The 19068-nt window shown below is 43.2% G+C and overlaps 1 protein-coding gene and 1 long non-coding RNA gene across 2 annotated transcripts in view; one reads left to right on the top strand and one right to left on the bottom strand.

The window, feature by feature from the left end:
• VPS8 (VPS8 subunit of CORVET complex) overlaps positions 1–14891 on the bottom strand; it is a 152432-nt gene extending 137541 nt beyond the window's left edge. The window contains exons 1-2 of the mRNA XM_072121231.1: positions 14707–14891; positions 5215–5367 (exon numbers count right to left, since the gene is read on the bottom strand). Coding sequence (XP_071977332.1) covers positions 5215–5367; positions 14707–14746 — 193 coding nt within the window. The 5' untranslated portion in view covers positions 14747–14891. The remainder of the gene's footprint in view (positions 1–5214; positions 5368–14706) is intronic.
• On the top strand, positions 1755–17897 carry LOC140075402 (uncharacterized). Its single transcript, XR_011849412.1, has 3 exons — positions 1755–1811; positions 4702–4799; positions 17551–17897. It is a non-coding gene; the product is annotated as an uncharacterized lncRNA (long non-coding RNA).
• Positions 17898–19068: the final 1171 nt, after the last annotated feature.

Raw genomic sequence — 19068 nt, 5'->3', positions numbered from 1 at the left:
CAAGCCCACAAGAAAATGGCGCAAATGCATTTTTTAATCAATCATTTTCACTGCATTAAGAATTTTTTTCCCATTTCTCAGTAAATGGGATGGAATATTAAATGCTGTCACTATGAAGTGCAATTTGTTACATAGAAAACAAGCCCATACACAGCTCTTTACATGGAAAAAGAAAAAAGTTATAGATTTTTGACGGTGGGGTGTGAAAAATGAAAAACCGCAAAAACGAAAAAGGGCCTGGTCGATTAAAGGGGTTAAAGAGGTTGGCAATGTTGTGTTTTAAGCTTTTTTTTTTTTTTTACTTTATTTATTACGTAAAATTTATATTTTTTGTAACATTTTAATTACTTTATAACTTTACCGCACAAGGTGGCACTGACAAGAGATCACTGGATCTCTTTTACTCTTTAATAATGCACGGCACTAGCACGGCGCTACATTTGTAGCGCATTATCCTGTTAGGTACTGATGGGCATCTTTTAGAAAGATAACACAGGATTCAGGGATGCTGTTCTATTAGTGATTTTGGGCCCAAGACACAAGTGATGTTTTAGTCTGTAGCGTATAGATAAAGTATAAGAAAATAAGCATTAAATATACAATGCCATAAGCTCTCATTTTTCCCCAGAGGGTAGTACCAGAAGGTGCCCCCCACACTCCCTGAATCTCTGCATGTTCATTAATGGATTATTTGTTTTATTTCCTCAGCTTATCCCTAGTGCTCTTATTTTTACAGGAAAACATTGATTGGTAAATTTTTTTTTTGTAATGAAATGTTTTTCCACTTTGGATTGCCTCTCTTTTTTCTTAACACTTTGTTTAACCCTTGATGAACAGCCCATATAAATGAACAGGCTATAGGGATGATCCTGCTACCTTTACATGGACTTATTACAGAGCCTGTCTAGGCTGCTTCAGCGCTAAGAACCACATTATCATTGTCGTAATAAGACAATCATGGTGGTCACATGAAAGTTTGCTGTATCAACAACATGCTGGAAACTTTATTTCTCCCTCCTCCTTGTCAGATCTCTGAGCTTTGGAGGCCACTGTATACATGTATGTCTGACAGTGTAAATTACAAGTGAAAAACACCACCAAATAGTCCTATTACTTTTCTATAGTTACTTCAGTAGTATCATAATTACATTACTTGCATATTATTACATTTATTATTCTAATTAATAAATGAATTAGATTAATACATCAATTAGATTCAATACATCATGAAAAGCAGATGAAGCTGTAACGCAGCCCTATGGAATAAAGTCTGATTGTTTCACTATCTTACTAAAAAGAGGGTACTTTATTCCCCCAAGTGCTACATTGTGGATCCTTTTCAGAATCCTTTCTCTTGAATGTGATAAGAATACCCACATATAAATAGGGAATTAATACAAGTCAAGTGACAAAATGCTGGTGTTTCAAACACTTCAAATACAAAACGTGGTATATTCTATGTAATATATCACTGTATTACATAATAAATCCTCAATAATATTATACAGTTCATCATTTTCACTATACTTCGATATATAATGTTTCTAGTGATTAGTGTATTTACCAAACTACTAATGCAATACAGAATATACAGCACTCCTCTCCCTCTCCGCCATGTTCTAAAAACAGACTGAGCTTGCACTACCAATTATATTGGTGCCCATAGCCAAACAAATTCCTCAAATGGAGACGTTGATCTGCAAATTCCAACGCAAGTGCCAAAATCTGGCGCAGGCACACGCATATGTATCCTTCTAGGACTTCCCTCTACCATGACAGTCCGAAACCTCATACAACAGCTTATTACCATGGTACAGTGATGGGATCACCTGACACGGAGCACAACAGGGCTATGTATTACATTCCTGTGTGCTTCCTTTTTTTAGATTATTATATATTGAGTGAAGTGTCCAACTATTTAAAGTGTGTGCTAGAACCCACATTAAGGGCACAGTAAGGCTTCTTTCACACTGCCGTATGCTTGCCCGGCTGTAGCTCAGCAATGTGCCCGGCAGTAAGCACGGGAAAAGGCATGCTGCAACATTTCCCCATGCACAGTAGGGTGGCCAATGTGTGTCTGTGGGGACGCATATCGGCCGTATATACGTCCCCACATCGGCAGTGTGAAAGGGGCTTAACAGCTATTTCTATAGTGGTGCTGCTGACAGTTTTATGACTTTCAACATGCACACGTCTTTCTTTTTTATTTCTGGATGCACAATGACTACACCTGTGGATATCACTGGGACTGGCAGCCACAAAGAGGATTGCACCCAGATGATACCGGGAGGACTGGATGGAGACGCCACCCTTATTAGGGTGCAGTCACACCATACGTTCTTGTTCCATTCTTGGCGCCTTTTTAAATGCACTGAAAACGCATGTGTTTGTGCATCTTTGCCATGTGTTTGAATACGGTTTTTTTCATTGCTGGAAGTGTAAGCAGCCGCATTAACATGTTCACAGCTGCTTAAACTTAAACACAAATGAAGAATAATGGATTCAAAGCAGCCAAATGTTTGGTAAACATACCATCAGTGCATTTTAAAACGGACCAAGACTAACAGACCGAGAAGCACCATGTGACTGCATCCTTTGCACTGAGAAGCTTGTGAGAGAAGCAGAGATTCAGCTGCCGGCAGTGTGTGCTGAGGGAAGATTACCTGATGCAGCCCTCTGTACAGGGGAAGGGATGTCAAATACTTTGTGTAGTATTTGGGGAAGGAGATGGGAGGGGTCTTTGCCCAGCTCAACTTACTGACTCCAGTATAGGGGATCATTTGCATCATAAAGAAAAGGTGATTTTACAACAATTCAAGGATAAACAAAATAAAGGCTGGGATCGAAAACTTGTGAGCTGCTCTAAAAGGTAGCCAATACATTTCCTTTAAAGGAAAGGCCAGTCAACAGGATAGTGTAACAGCACTCGAGATGTAGAATTGTGAAAAGATACGTGGATTTATTCCATATTCAAAGCAATGTTTCGGCTCAAAGTGTGAGCCTTCCTCAAGCTTTTTTTAATCTTTTTCTATTTCTGTGCTGCTTGGATTATCTGCAAGAATGTTGCAAGAAATATTTGCATGTAGGTGTACAGTGGTGGACCCCATGAAAAGATTTTACTGGTGGGCCCTATGGATAGGTTATTAGTAAAGTGATCCAGAAAACACCTTTCACACTTAGAAATCAAGTGTCCATAGACTTCTTCAGGGGAAATTTGCTGTACAGTATTTTTTTGATATCAATATTCTTGTGTATCAGGACCTCTTGAGAACATAAAGAACTAGACTTGCACATGGTTCACTTTACACATACTGTATGTTTAGGGGGTTGTTCAGTTTCAGTAAAGAAATGTTATTGCTTGTATAATATACATTTATAGAATTCCCCAATACACTTTCGGTATCATTATCTCAATTTTTCTAGATCTCTGCTTGCTGTCATTCCATAGAAAGCCGCATTGTCCTTGCCATGTGATGTGACAAAGGTGCTTGGCTCAATAGAGTCACAGGGGGAGATTTAACACTGCTTCTATGCCACTTCTCTTACTGTCACTATGTCACCTCGGTTTTTGCTCAGGTTGGAACTGGTGTAGTTTTGCCCTGCGGCAAAAGCTTCTTTTCCTAAGCTTCTTCAAATATCCAGTGGGATGCAGGTTGACGTGGTTACCATCATAGGCTGCCGCAGGAGCGTCGTATGATACATCTCCCCCACAGAGATGTGTAATAAGCCATGCACCTGTGTGACATCACATGACATAAGAAAGAGATTAATAGGGTAAATGGGGAACCAGAAATCTAGGTATGTATGTATTAGCTAAAAGTTTATATCTATTATTATAACATATGCAGATACAACGTATTACCTTACCCAGGTTAGGCTGGGTTCACATCTAATTTTGTGCCATACATTGTAAGGACGCATTGGGGGGGATTAAAACGTGTCCTTACAACATATGGCAAAGACATATCCCCTGAATGTGGAGTGGGGGGGTGAACAACCAGCCAGATTTACTGCTGCCGATGCAATGTTTTCCATGCATTGTCTAGTCTTACTCTACACTGAGCTGTAGTTACCTGAATTTATATCACTACATTTTGCTAAATAGAGCTGCCAGACCACACATTACACAAGAAATGAAAAAAAAAAAAAAACTTTATTGAAATTTCACTTAACATTTCCAAAACAAGAGATGCAGCACATCATAAAATGGGAAGGCTTTTAACATAATCTACATAGTCAGCTCACATAATACATTGTAACCAGCGAGACAAGCACATGCATCGCTACATGATAATGTTGGTGCATCCTTGGTCACAACCTCTTTTACCTAAGCCCCTTCCCTTTTTGAATTCAAGCTGTAAAAAAGTCACAAGGTCCAGGCCCATATAATTGGCAGCGCCATGGGCTTGCTAGCTTTGCTGGTCAGATATGACTGAAGGTAAAGAGTGTTCATTGATAAGTGTTAGGAGTCTTACCCATGAGTAGAAATGAGCTGACCCATTGTTTGTGTTCTTGATTGGGATTTGGGTCCATCCCTCACAACCCAGACATATTGCGGAATTGGTGGCTGGCCAATTGACACCCCTAGATACTAGTTATGGCTATGATTGGCCAGGGACATGTTGTACCTTCCTTCTATCTTACAGTGTTTCATGTTTTTCTTTTTTTTAATTGATATACAATTTTTATTGACAATTTTAGGTTCCACAAAGAAGAAATAAAACAGAGAAGAAACCAGAAAACTGACATACAATAATCTGTAATTCACAAGGAGATACCCACGCAGGGGTAGACAGTATGTAAGTTGTTGCTTTTTGGAAACCATATATACAATTTTGTATATAAACTGTAAACTAAGTCCAGGTATTCCCAAAATGTCATTCTCTCTGTTTTCTATTTTTATTACTCATTTTTATTTTGTATTTGTTCAAAACTTAGATGTATGAGCATAAGGATTTACTCTTATCTGCTAAAATGTATTTCCCATTAACAAAAGCTCCAGCCATGTACATCAGATAACAATCTCATTAGCTTCTGTTAATCATTATGTAACTTTGTATCTTATTGCTTCCAGTTATACTGCACATTGTTTTATGTGGTCCCTCTCTGTGTCTCGTCTTCATCCAATGAGACATGAGGTGCCCAGTACTACTTAAGGTGCCTTAGGCCCACATCCAACCTTTCATACCCCAACCATCTGCTGATATCTCCTACCCAACCATGTGACTGCTCCATCGCCTGTCATAATCCTGACTCTCCTGTGAATGTGCAGGTCCTGGGAGGTAGATGATAAGTCTTTCCACTGCTGGGACGTGGTCTCTGAGATCTCTGCTCCTACAGCCACAGTCACATCCCAACTGTCGTCTCCTAAGCAACAGAAAGGAAGCCTCTGATTGGTTTCTGCTAATAGGTCTTTAGATGAGAGAAAGAAGAAAGAATTTGATTTGTTAGTTTTAACTGTCACGTGGTAACACAGCTGCCAATTGTAATTTTTTTTCATCAATATTTTTTGCAGCATTGACATAATAGGGCAGATTTATTAAGCTGTCTGAAAGTCGGAATATTTCTAGTTGCCCATGGCAACCAATCACAGCTCAGCTTTCATTTTACCAGTGCTCATGAATATTGTAAAGGGGAGCTGTGATTGGTTGCCATGGGCAACTAGCAATATTCTGAGTTTCAGACAGCTTGATAAATCTGCCCCATTATGCTGCTTATTGTACAGCATAATATGTATATAACATATGCAATGTATATGTACTGTATATATGTGTGTGCATCTGTGATGTGTATATGCTGTATGGGTATACGGTGTATAGTGTGTATATATGAGTGAGATATATATATATATTGTGAGACACTGAAGGGGTTAACTGTGGATGGGTGGTATGTTTCCCCTAGGTTTTGCTATTATGCAAGGCCTTAGTGCTGAGGTTGGGTTGTCCAACACCTTGGACACAGGTGGTGGGAACAGCCCAATCAGCCTGCATAAAGCCGCCCAGCAGAGCTGAGAGTGTGTCTCTCTGAAAGGAGGCTGGAGAGCACACAGCCCTGACCTCTGTGCCTGGAGCAGCCAAGTGATTTTGTTTAGTGGCGAGTTAGTGGAATACCTGTATAGTTAGCACCCTGACGGGTAGGATTTTTGTTTATTTAATGCCTGAGTGTAAAGGCTATTTTATTTTGCTGCTGCAATAAACGCAGGCGAGACCTGTTTTGGACTAAACCTTGGTGTCACTGTCTTGAACTGCATCACAGCACCCCGCTACCACGGTCTCTACTGGGCCAAATCCCCACATATGGTGCTTCGGATTGCGGGCAGCTCAAAAAGACACACACCTGAAAGGCTCGCTACATCCTGCAACATTGCATGGCCTGGGTGAAAACAGCAGGAAAATTGCAGGATACAGCCAAGATGGAGGACTTTATTAAATACCTGCAAGAGGAGGCCAGAGCTAAATCAGCAGCAGCAAGCCATGGTCCGGCAACAGCAGGAAGAGTCCCAGGCTAATCGGCAGCTGCAGCAAGCCATGCTCCAGCAACAGGAGGAGAGGTCCCGCCAGCAGCAAGCCATGCTCCAGCAACAGGAGGAGAGGTCCTGTCAGCAGCAAGCCATGTTCCAGCTGATGATGGAAAAGTTTTCTGGCATTATGGCGGCATCTCAGGCGATGGCTACGGAGGGGTCCCATACTGGTTTGCAAGGGTACCCGGTAGTCCAGCATTCCGCACGGGCTGCAGTGCAGAAGGCCTTACAAAAGATGACGGCGACCGACGATGTGGAGGCGTATCTCACTGTGTTCGAGCGAGTAGCTGAGCGAGAGGAGTTACCAGCTGAGCAGTGGGCAGATGTCCTGGCACCGTTCCTGACAGGCGAATCGCAGAAGGCTTACTACGACCTGAGTGAAACGGAGACCCGTGAGTATCCCCAGCTAAAAACGGAGATTCTGGCTCGTCTTGGGGTCACCGTTCAAGTTCGTTCCAGCCGGGTCCACCAGTGGGCTTACTCAGAAAAACTACCCCCACGCTCCCAAATGCATGACCTGATCCATCTTGTCTGGAAGTGGCTACAACCAGAGGACAGCACCCCAGCACAGATGGTAGAGAGAGTGGTCCCCGACAAGTTCACCCGTTCTCTGCCCTCTCGGCTCCAGCGGTGGGTTGGACAGGCCGGTCCCACAAAAGCTGAGGAACACGTGTCCCTAGTAGAGAGATATCGGGCTACGGAGGACCTTCTACTTACCTCTCCCACACGAAGCAGTGCCAGTGACAGGGTCACCAAACCATCTGGTAAGACTGCTACGGCGGAAAAGGGGAGACATGTCAGGTTGGGAGGGGGTTCATTGGGGGGCGTGGATACCCAGAAACCCAGTGAGGCTCTTGACAGAGGTCATGGCCGTATCCAGTGCTGGCGGTGCCATGAAATGGGCCATATTGCTGCCAACTGTCCCCTGTCAGTGGAGCCAATGGACTGCAACCAGACCCGGCGAGTGTCACTGTTTGCCCGGCCAGTTCTGGCAGCCGAGTCAGTCACGGATGCAGAACCCCAAGTGTGCATGGTCACAATCTGTGGTCACACAGTGGAAGCCTTGCCAGACTCAGGGAGTCTGGTCACCCTGGTGCGGGGAACTTTGGTTGATCCTGGACTATACAGTGGGCGGAGAGTGGGAGTGTTGTGTATACATGGGGACACTCGCGAATATCCCACTGCTGTCATCAACCTACATACCCCTTGTGGTACTATTGCCCATGAAGTGGGGGTGGTGGGGACCCTGTTTCATGAGGCTATTATCGGCAGAGACTTACCGGTGTTTTGGGACCTCTGGAAACGAAGACCCACCTCAGGTGCTGTTGCAGATAATGGACAACAGGTATGTCCGGCCTTGGCCCCTGAACCCTTTGAGTACCCACACCAGCAGTAGGGGTGACCCCATGTGATGAATTTTCTCCCCTAGAGGTCCTAGCTGGTGAGGTCGAGGGCCACGGGGAGGTAGCCGACATGCCGGACCTTGAGATCTCCCGTGAAAATTTTGGGGCTGCAGAGCTACAGGACCCTACCTTATTTAAAGCACGGGAGAATGTTAAAGTAATAAATGGGGTACTCCAAATACCAGGGGCTGACAAAATAAACCCCCGAATGGCGATTGTTGGGGAACTGTTGTACAGGGTTGACCAGATACGGGGTGAGGAGATTGAGTAACTTGTAGTACCCCAATCTCACCGTAGGCTGGTGCTAGATTTGGAACAAAAACATGTGCTGGGAGGGCACTTAGGTGCTGAGAAGACCCGATAGAGGATCCTGCAGAGATTTTTCTGGCCTGGGGTGTGGGAGAAGGTAAACCGGTATTGTAGCTCCTGCCCTGAGTGCCAACTTACTGCCCCGGTGTCCCACTTCAGGAGTCCTCTGGTACCGTTACCAATCATAGAGGTGCCGTTTGAACGGATTGCAATGGATTTGGTTGGCCCCATAGTCAAGTCCACAAGGGGGCACCAGTACCTTCTGGTTATCCTGGACTACGCTACGCGGTATCCAGAGGCAATCCCGTTAAGGAACACCTCCTCCAAAAACATTGCTAGGGAGCTGTTCCAGGTGTTCTCCCGTACAGGCCTCCCCAAGGAAATCTTGACTGACCAGGGAACCCCATTCATGTCTAGAGTAATGAAGGAGATGTGTAAATTACTCCAGGTTAAACAGCTCCGCACCTCTGTATATCATCCTCAGACAGATGGCCTGGTCGAGAGGTTTAACAAGACCTTGAAGGGGATGCTAAAGAGGGTGGTCAGCAAAGATGGGAAGGACTGGCATTGTTTGTTGCCTTATTTGATGTTTGCCATACGTGAAGTTCCCCAGTCCTCCACGGGTTTCTCACCCTTTGAGTTGTTATATGGCCGTTCTCCACGTGGGCTTTTGGATGTAGTTAAGGAGACCTTGGAACAGGAGAGGACCCCCCACCGTAGTGTGATTGAACACGTCTCCCTTATGCAGGACCGCATAGCGGCGGTAATGCCCCTTGTAAAGGAGCACATGACAAGGGCACAAGAGGCCCAGTCTGGGGTCTACAATAGGTCAGCCAGACTCAGGACCTTTAACCCAGGCGACAGAGTGTTAGTTCTGGTGCCCACCCGTTGAGAGTAAGTTCTTGGCGAAATGGCAAGGTCCATATGAGGTCATGGAGAAAGTGGGGGACGTTAACTACAAGGTATCTCAGCCGGGGAGGAGGAAACCCGAACAGATATACCACGTGAACCTCCTAAAGCCATGGAGGGAAAGAGAGTCCCTGATAGCTGTGGGAGTAGGAAAAGCGTCTGTCCCCGAGAAGGTGACACCGGAGGTGGGTGTACCCGATGCCAAGGTGCCTGAAGTACGGATCTCGGAGTCCCTCTCCAGGGCCCAGATTCAGGAAGAGAAGGAGTTTGTGCTCCGAAACGTTGATGTGTTCTCTAAGTTACCGGGACGTACTTCAGTCATCAAGCATGACATCATAACCGAGCCCCACATCCGGGTACACCAAAAACCCTACCGGGTCCCTGAAGCGCGCCGGTTTGCCATATCCGAAGAAGTCAGGCAGATGTTAGACCTGGGGGTTATCGAGGAGTCTAAAAGTGACTGGTCGAGTCCTATTGTGTTGATTCCCAAACCTGATGGTTCCCTACAGTTCTGCAATGACTTTAGGAAGTTGAACGAGGTGTCCAAATTTGATTCTTACCCTATGCCCACGAGTTGACAGAACGACTTGGACAGGCTAGGTTCTTCTCCACCCTTGACTTGACGAAAGGGTATTGGCAGGTACCCCTTACTGACAGGGCTAAAGAGAAGACCGCTTTTGTTACTCCTGATGGGCTTTTTCAGTATGCGGTACTTCCCTTTGGGCTACATGGGGCTCCTGCCACATTCCAGAGGTTAATGGATCTCGTGCTAAAACCTCACCGGAGATATGCCTCGGCCTACCCGGATGACATCATAGTCTATAGTAACGATTGGGAGAGTCATCTGGCCAAGGTGCAAGCAGTGGTAGACTCCCTGAGGGCAGCAGGGTTGACAGCGAACCCCCAAAAATGTGCACTGGGTCTGGAAGAGGCCCGTTACCTGGGGTACCGTATTGAGCGAGGTGTCATCAAACCCCAAGTAAATAAAGTGGAGGCGATCCAGCAGTGGCCACGACCTATGAGCAAGAAGCAAGTGAGGCCTTTCCTAGGCATAGTGGGCTATTATCGCCGATTTATTCCCGATTTTGCTACCATAGCGGCACCCGACTGACCTGACCAAGGGTAGCAGGTCGGTGATGGTAAAGTGGAGTGAAGAGGCTGAGGGGGCGTTTCAGCGACTTAAGATGGTTTTGTGCAAGGGACCGGTACTGATCACCCCTAACTTCACCAAGACCTTTATTGTGCAGACTGACGCTTCTGACGTGGGCTTAGGGGCTGTCCTGTCCCAAGTAGTGGAGGGAGAGGAACATCCCGTGACATTCCTGAGCCGCAAGCTCACACCTCCTGAGAAGAACTATAGTATAGTTGAGAGGGAGTGCTTGGCGATAAAATGGGCTCTGGAATCCCTGAGGTATTACTTGATAGGGTGACAGTTTACACTAGTGACCGATCACTCTCCCCTCACCTGGATGAGTCAGGCCAAAGAGAGGAACGCCAGGGTCACAAGGTGGTTCCTAATGTTGCAGAATTTCAAATTCACGGTAGAACATCGAGCAGGAAAGCTGCATGGGAATGCCGATGCCCTATCTCATACCCACTGTCTGATGGCCAAAAGTGTTCGCCCTCACAAACAGAGGGGGAGGGTATGTGAGACACTGAAGGGGTTAACTGTGGATGGGCGGTATGTTTCCCCTAGGTTTTGCTATTATGCAAGGCCTTAGTGCTGAGGTTGGGTTGTCCAGCACCTTGGACACAGGTGGTGGGAACAGCCCAATCAGCCTGCATAAAGCCGCTCAGCAGAGCTGAGAGTGTGTCTCTCTGAAAGGAGGCTGGAGAGCACACAGCCCTGACCTCTGTGCCTGGAGCAGCCAAGTGATTTTGTTTAGTGGCGAGTTAGTGGAATACCTGTGTAGTTAGCACCCTGACGGGTAGGATTTTTGTTTATTTAATGCCTGAGTGTAAAGGCTATTTTATTTTGCTGCTGCAATAAACGCAGGCGAGACCTGTTTTGGACTAAACCTTGGTGTCACACTGTCTTGAACTGCATCACAGCACCCCGCTACCACGGTCTCTACTGGGCCAAATCCCCACAATATATATATATACCGGCTTGAGAAAAGCTCCAGGCCACAGGAGCTGAAACGTAGCTGTTTGGCACATGTTGGAATAAACAAGTACCTGTTTTTTCACACTTAATTTGGAGTGCTGCCTTTTTTGCATTTTATATTGTGAAAGGATTGAATGGTCCAAATCCTGGGATGTGCACCCGACTACCATTTTTCTCCATACAGAGCCGGAAGAGTGCTGCTACTGCTTTTATATTTACGGTATATATTACCGGTATATATATATTTTTTATTTTAGTTTTTTTAAAACCAAAAGGAGGCCCCATTCAGAAGTCTGCTATGGGGCCCTGCCTCTCCTAGTTACACCCCTGCATTCCAAGTTTCTACAGATACTACTAGCACTAATATTTTAGTTGCAGGCAACTTCTTAAAACAGCTGTTGATTGGACTTTTATGAGGATAAACAGGGTCCTGAAAAAAGCTACAGATCTGGAGCCGTATCTACACATTACTGGTTTTGGTCTAGAATGAACAGACATATGAAACACCCATTGACTGATATGACAAGATTTTATAAACCTGCACAGGAATAATTGTTCTCAACATAAAGAAACAAGAGTAGACAAGTTACATAGTATACTTTGCTGACATAGAACTGACAGGGAAACATTGAGCCATTTGGCAGTAAAGGACTTCTAATACTGACTACTGTAGGGATCTCCCTGTGCTGGCTAGGGCAAGCCACCACCCCTCTAAAGTGGAAGAAATCTAGTAAATTCAAAGCAAAGACTGCACCTCCAGCAACTTGGACAGGTCAGAGTTAAAGAGGTATTCCGGGAATATGAACGTCTGACACAAAAACCCATGATGATATAAATAAATGAATGTCACAAAACTCAATGTCATTAGTCACAAAACGGAGCTTAAATAGTTTAATTTTATGATTTACATAATTTATGGCCTCTCTAAAGTAGGTGCAGTTATCACTAAGATGGCCGCCACTGGATACTACAAGTTCCATGATCCTTTAGTTCTCAGTAACTCCTTCTCCCTCTTATGCTCTGCTCCCAGTGATGATATAAAAGGTTTTCTTGCTCTGTTACTATAGTAATGATGTGTAACGGCCATCACCACAACACTGACCATACTGGATGCACTGCAACCAACCAACTACAGCCAAACATAGTGGTGATCACATGACCTGCCCAGGCAGGTACAGGACATGTGATGTGGACATGTGACAAGCAGCCATCTTCTGTCCTGCAACGGACCGCGCGGAGGAAATTAACGGACTGATTGAAGGGCCAGTAGCATTTTAATTCTCCATTACAGTCTATGTCACCAGCATTTTTCGGCTAAGGGGAGCAAAATTTTAAATAGCAACTAATTACACAATAGCTTATATTTTGAGTGCCCATTTGTATATGAATTATGCTGATTCTTGGAATACGCCTTTAAGTCTGTGCACCGTGGTGTGGCTGGATGCATAAACTAGGCCAAGCCTTCCATTATTGATGCTTTATTACTGTGACTTATTGAAGGAGAAGGGTTGGAGATGGAGAAGCAAAAATAGAGGAAGATGAGGATGTGCAAGAAGTAGTACTCTCCCTGAATGAGGGCTGACTGCCAAAAGGGTGCCTAAGGATCCAATTCCTGTAGCTGACAGCATGCCAGACACTTTGCTCTGAGAAGTACACGGTAACAATATGTGTGTGTGGTCCCACACAGTGCTGGAGGTGCCAAAAGTGATCTGGCTAGAAAAAGATTTGTAAAAATGTAACAGGTTAGCACCTTTTATTAAATATTACTGATTTAGACTACTCAAAGTGGTTATATACCTGAATTGGATCTTAGAAAAATTTGGCTAAGCTTCAGCTACTGTAATAGAACCTCAGATGATTCACTCATTACTAAACACCACCACCTTAAGGTGAATAACCAAGTAACCATAAGCAACTATGAGCCTTGTCACATTGGCCCCAGGAGCACCTGAGTGAAGACCATGGAATAAAGGCCAGAAGGGCACACAGCAAAGATACTTTATACAAATTATAAGGGCTACAGATATTCAGGCCAGCAGAACCTATAGAGAAGGCCAACCGGGCCAAGACCTACAGATAAATCTGACAGGTTCAAGAAAAGATATAACAATATAGTGAAGATATGAAAAATGTAGTGGTGTACCATTTGGGGCCGGTCAGTTATACTTATTACAAGGGTGGAAACTTTAGGCTTCAGTCTTAGGCCTCTTGCCATGTGCTACCCCTACCATACTGCCACATTAACTTCAACGGGCAATACGGTAATCCGTTTCAATGGCCGTATTGCTCACCGCAACCATGTGACCACCTGGATTCCTATGGAAAGAGGAGGGGTGAGGAGTGCTCCCCCTCACTCCTGTACCTGGTTGTATGCTAATCCCAGGTGAGCACCCAGCAGTGTGCAAGCGGCCCTTAGAGGTATTATGTGCCTCCATTCTATGGACAATTGGATCTTGCCTCTCTAGGATCACCTCTCCCACCTTCTGTTCCTTTTTGCTGTCAACATGAAGGAATCCTAGATTCCCCATTTGTAGGCCAGCACACCACAGCCACATTTTCACTACATGTATATTGAGCCCCAAAGTAGCCAGTTATAATATACACTTGTGAGAGTGTCCTTTAACTTCTCTAATCTTCATAATCAGCCTTGAGCCACTAAAATCCTCACAATTAAGAGCTGATTGGTGCCAGAACTGATCGTAGGTGTTAACTCTTTAAATAGGAAGAGTGCCATTTCAATGAAACGCCACAGAAGTAGCATGCCAGCGGCACAAGGCTCAATGAACATTGCTTCCCAAGAGCAGGACTAATATAAATGCTGCTGGCATTTAAACAGTTAACACCCAAGTGTTAAATTTTAAAATTCAACTTTGGATGGGTCCACTCATCACTAATCCATATACTACAGCCTCCCTATCACCTTTCTGCAAAGGTGTCAATAATAGTTTCAAATCGCTTTGTCCCTAGTTTTATTACAATATGGACTATTTTTGCCCATCAGGAATGGAGGAGGTTTCTATATGTGGTTAGCAGTGACAATTTCTATAATGTTTAAAGAAGCTCATAGACAATAAACAGGGACAGGGGGACCATGGGACAGATCACAGAGGTGCAAATGCCAAAAACATTGTGTAAATAGTCTAATTTAGAATCCTCTATTATAAGAAAACCCTCTCAAATCTCCAGTGTCTGTTTCTATGGTGTTACTTCAGAATTCCCAAAGTTGTATAACACCAATAGTTATTGAGTTATTTCTAACTTACGGGTTAACTTACCAGTTATTGTTAAGGATAAATGATAATTAACAAATTAAAGAATTTTAAGACATTTTTTTCTTTATGTTGAGTGATAATTTACATGACAGGAACAGATAACACATGCATCAAAGTGCATCAGCACCAAGTCCAATTTTATCCAAAATGTCAGAAATGTCTTTAATTGTAATATCTGCCCTTTACCTCTTGGAGTTTCTTTACATTTGGGTGCATCTTCTTCCATGTAGACAGGTGGATGATTTCATCCCAGGAATATCCATCTCCAACAGATGCGGATTTCCTGAAGATTCTAAAGCTTGGACTGTGATGTCATTCTTCTATTATGTGCCATCACCTCATCATTCCTAGTGTTACCATGAATTAATGGCTTCCTCTGGGGAAATGACCAGAAACAATGACAACCTATCTACAAACCTATGGGATAAACCTTTGGTGATAAATGGAACAAGGTCTTTTAGACCTTTATATATAATATTGCTAGACTGTGAAAAAACATCATGTCAACAAACTGTATGTCATTACAGCAAGAGGAGGACTTCCAGAGACTATTTTGTAGCTTCAACCCAACCCTAATTTACACATCATTTCCTGAAGCATAAAACACAACTTGTTATGAAAACGCTTAAAAAGTATAATAAATATATTATCATCCCAAAAATAATAAATGCTTTCCCCCAAACCATAGACTGATTTTTTTTTTGCATTGTATTTTATGATAATAATAAAACATCGGTCCATAAAAGTTGTGCCTGATTTGCCGTAAATTTGTCATCCTGTGCCTACATTTCAAGTGTCTTCTACAAACGGCTAGTAGCTTTTAATTTAACTCCAAGCAGAAGTGTGTGCACTTGTCCGATCCGTGCACATGGTAAAGAACAACAGGGGCACTTGGATAAGTCCCTTGGGATTAGCTCAAAGCCAAACGTATTCATATCTCGGTGCTCTGTGATCATAGGGTATATTTATGATTGGGGACACAGCATGGGGCATAGTGTCTTCAGGTGCAACAATGTAAGAAGGTTTTATGTTGGAAGGTGTCACGGCATGAGGTACGTAGGCAAAGTTTTATTCAGGGCCACAGCATGTAATATGTTTATACACAGGGCATAGCATGGAACAGTGGGGATATGGTTGTAAATATGGCTAATCAGAGGGCACACGCTAGCGGGTGAGGTGAGGACACTAAATTAATTTAAATGTAGGGGTAAATGTGCAATGGGCCACGAATAAGAGTGTCAGATGACACTGGAAACGCGTAGGCCAAGCCAGGCTAGAAATATCATCATATAGCCAGCTGATGACATGTGACACAAGTGGTATCGTGTGTTTCATTTTTTATTGGGTAAGTATCATTCCCTCAATAAAGACGAAATTTTAAATTCAAATCCTGGAAGCAGACGCTGGATTCATTACCTACTCTTCATTTGTGAATTTACACGCACCAGGTCCGTGTGGAATCCAAGACGCTGAACAATCCAGGACAACATTGGGTGACCTGCAACTAAATTTTGTTTCCTTTTTTTTTTTTTTTAAAGATGTAAACTGTCTTTTCGTAGTTCAGTGCATAAGTGCATATGATCCTGGGTTATTCTAGTTAATTTCTCTACTTTGAAAAGTAATGCTAAATTCAGCTGCTGGTTGTTTTACACGGACTATGAAAGAATGAGTCCACTTTGCGTAAATTTATTATAAAATAGAAAAATTATTCTTAAAAATAATACACCTAGATTATATCAGTTTGTAGATGCTGGATTCCCTAAGTTGGGTATGTCCATAGGTATTATTTATGAAAAAACAAAATTTAGTTCAGCTCACCAAACTCCTAAATGCTCACAGTCCCATGATGGCATCGCGTACACGGACACACCGCAGCCAACGGGTAAAACTTCAAGAATGTGTCCAGTGCGATCTAATAATCACTCGGGATTGGAGATAAAATAGTATCTTTTTTATTAAATCAAAAGTTCTCCCATAAAAACAGCAACTAGTCACATGCAGTTAGCGGCACCAGTCCGGTCTATGTGTTTCGACGCAGTGCGTCTTAATCTTAAACCGGACTGGTGCTGCTAACTGCATGTGACTAGTTGCTGTTTTTATGGGAGAACTTGTGATCTAATAAAGAAGAAATTATTTTATCTCCGAGTGATTATTGGATTGCGCTTTACAATTTCTTGAAGATTTGGCATGTCCATAGTTATTGGTCCTTTCCATGCATATGGTCGTGTGCATGATGCCTATAGTTACCTTGTTTCACCTGCATAGAGAGCTCCTTGAAGGCATGTTTTCTAAACAGCAAAATTTTCCAAATGCCAATACCACACCTTAACTGGTTTACCACGTATTCACGGCGGCGGTCGGGTCCCGCTGCATGGAGAGGGCTCATGAGCTGAGCCCTCTCCATAGCCGGTAAGTCTTTGCTGCATATTGCAGCAAAGACTTACCGGTAACACCCGCGATCGCACCTAGCACCGGCAAAGCCGCCGGCAGCCCCAAAAAAGATGTCTTGCCTAGGATCGTCGTTCCCCGTGACATCATCGGGGAGCGGCGATCCGTCTCCATGGTAGCCTCCATGGTAGCACCCAAAGTCAAAAATGGCACTTTTTTGCCATTTTTAAAAATATTTTAAAAATCCCACAGGTCCCACTAAAACAGACTCATATATTAATATGTGAAGACCCTGGGGCGGAAATGTATAGCATTCAGGGTGGGTCCTACCTTCTTCTTACCTCTTCTTGGTTTTATTGCTTTTTACCAGTTACGACCAATATATTATTCTATTTGTACTATTTTCCATTATTTTATGTGATATGTCTATATATGTTTCATTATATTTTACCCAAGCATTCTGATTATATATATTAATTACTACGGACCATCAGTATTCATTTTATATCCATTTATTTCTTTTTTTAAGAAAAAAATTTATGTAATTTCAATTCTATTTTCTATCAGTCTAAATTATTGACGTCTCACTTGTGTTATTGTGACCTATAGATTTACTTTTGTTGTCTGTAAAAATCTTTTTAGAAACTTATTTGGACCTGATGAAGGGAACAGTCCGTTCCCGAAACGCATTGTCCAGTCACTCTGTGTATTTTGAATAAAACGTATCCACAGAGCAGTACAGACTTGTTCTGCATCTTCTCCCTACATTCTTATCCGCTCCCCACCAGTTCTGGATACCAGGTCATCTGCAGCAGCCTCTGGACAGCACGTATTTTCCCTATCACTGGATTCACTGTATAGATTGAATTATCCATTGACTGTATCCACTGCCAGCGCTGTGTTATATTTTCTTCTTTATATATAACCTCCCGATTATAGGGCTTTCTTCTATAACATTTCTATTTTCCTCTCCCATCCCTTGAACGTTATTCTCCTGTGAATTATAATGATAGCATGGCTATGATTGTTTGCCACTGTCGAATTTACTAATGTATCTGTATGATTGATGTTAAATGTTGTATGTTTTATTGAGTCTTCATATATCTTAACCAGTTATAAAAAATAAATAAAAGAAGTTGTGTATTTTACCAGAGTGCCGTGGCTGATCTCTTTACCAAGAAGGATGACAACTCCCCCCCCCCCCTCCCAAAACAAAAAACCCTCAACTAAACAGGTAAAGCTGCAATGCAAAACAAGCGATAACCAACATGTATGTCCAGTGATCCTACCTTCTCTATATCCATGGAACCTAGAGTGTCAGTGAGACAACATTCTGAGGGTGCTCCTACTTTCTCTTCGTGAGACACATAGGTGATGGCATCTTTACTTGTTTTACATGGTGTACTGTAAAAGGTTTTATTTGGTATTGGTGAAAGGGCTGGGGAAATGTGTCTCTAGTACCATGTTGAGGTGGCGACCTGCCCTACATGGTATGGTCTTGCCCTAACTTGGAATTGTTCTGGCAGTGATTATTGATATTGTGCCCTCTCCTTTCATGTGCATATTGGGATATGTGGAGTGCCAGGCAATCGGAGTGGTTGTATGTTATATATGGACCTCATAAATTAATTGTCATGCACTGGTCAATCATGGAATTCACAACCAGGGCTGAATTCACTGCCAAAATGAACTGGCTAATACTGCTGGAGAAGAGGATCTGCATTACACTGGATGCCTTGCTTTAACCCTGCTTTGGATAGACCCTTCAGACATGGCATCCTGGGAAGCTACTTGTTATTGTCTGGGTTTTATTTAGTATTTAGCCCTCATCTGCTTATGGGGAACCCACAGCCGCCTTCTGTTCATCGTGTGGTTCTTGTGGAGGAGGATGTGTTTCAGTTGTATAGTTTAATCTCTCTAAAATACCACCGCCCTAAAAAACAGATTTCAGGGTCTGTTATTTCCCCCCATAATACTCTATTGAAGCTGCCACACTATGAGCACACCACCCCTTTTAAAAGACCAAATTTCAAATAGGTTTCCCTATAGCACGTGAAATTTCCCTTCTGGAGAGATATATATATATATATATATATACTTATATCCAGAAAGTGAAATTTTACGTGATATCATGGGACTTCCTGCAGAGAAATTAGGTGA

Source organism: Engystomops pustulosus, chromosome 8 (genome assembly GCF_040894005.1).
Source record: "Engystomops pustulosus chromosome 8, aEngPut4.maternal, whole genome shotgun sequence".
Lineage (NCBI taxonomy): Eukaryota > Metazoa > Chordata > Amphibia > Anura > Leptodactylidae > Engystomops > Engystomops pustulosus.
This window is presented reverse-complemented; position numbering and strand designations above follow the sequence as displayed.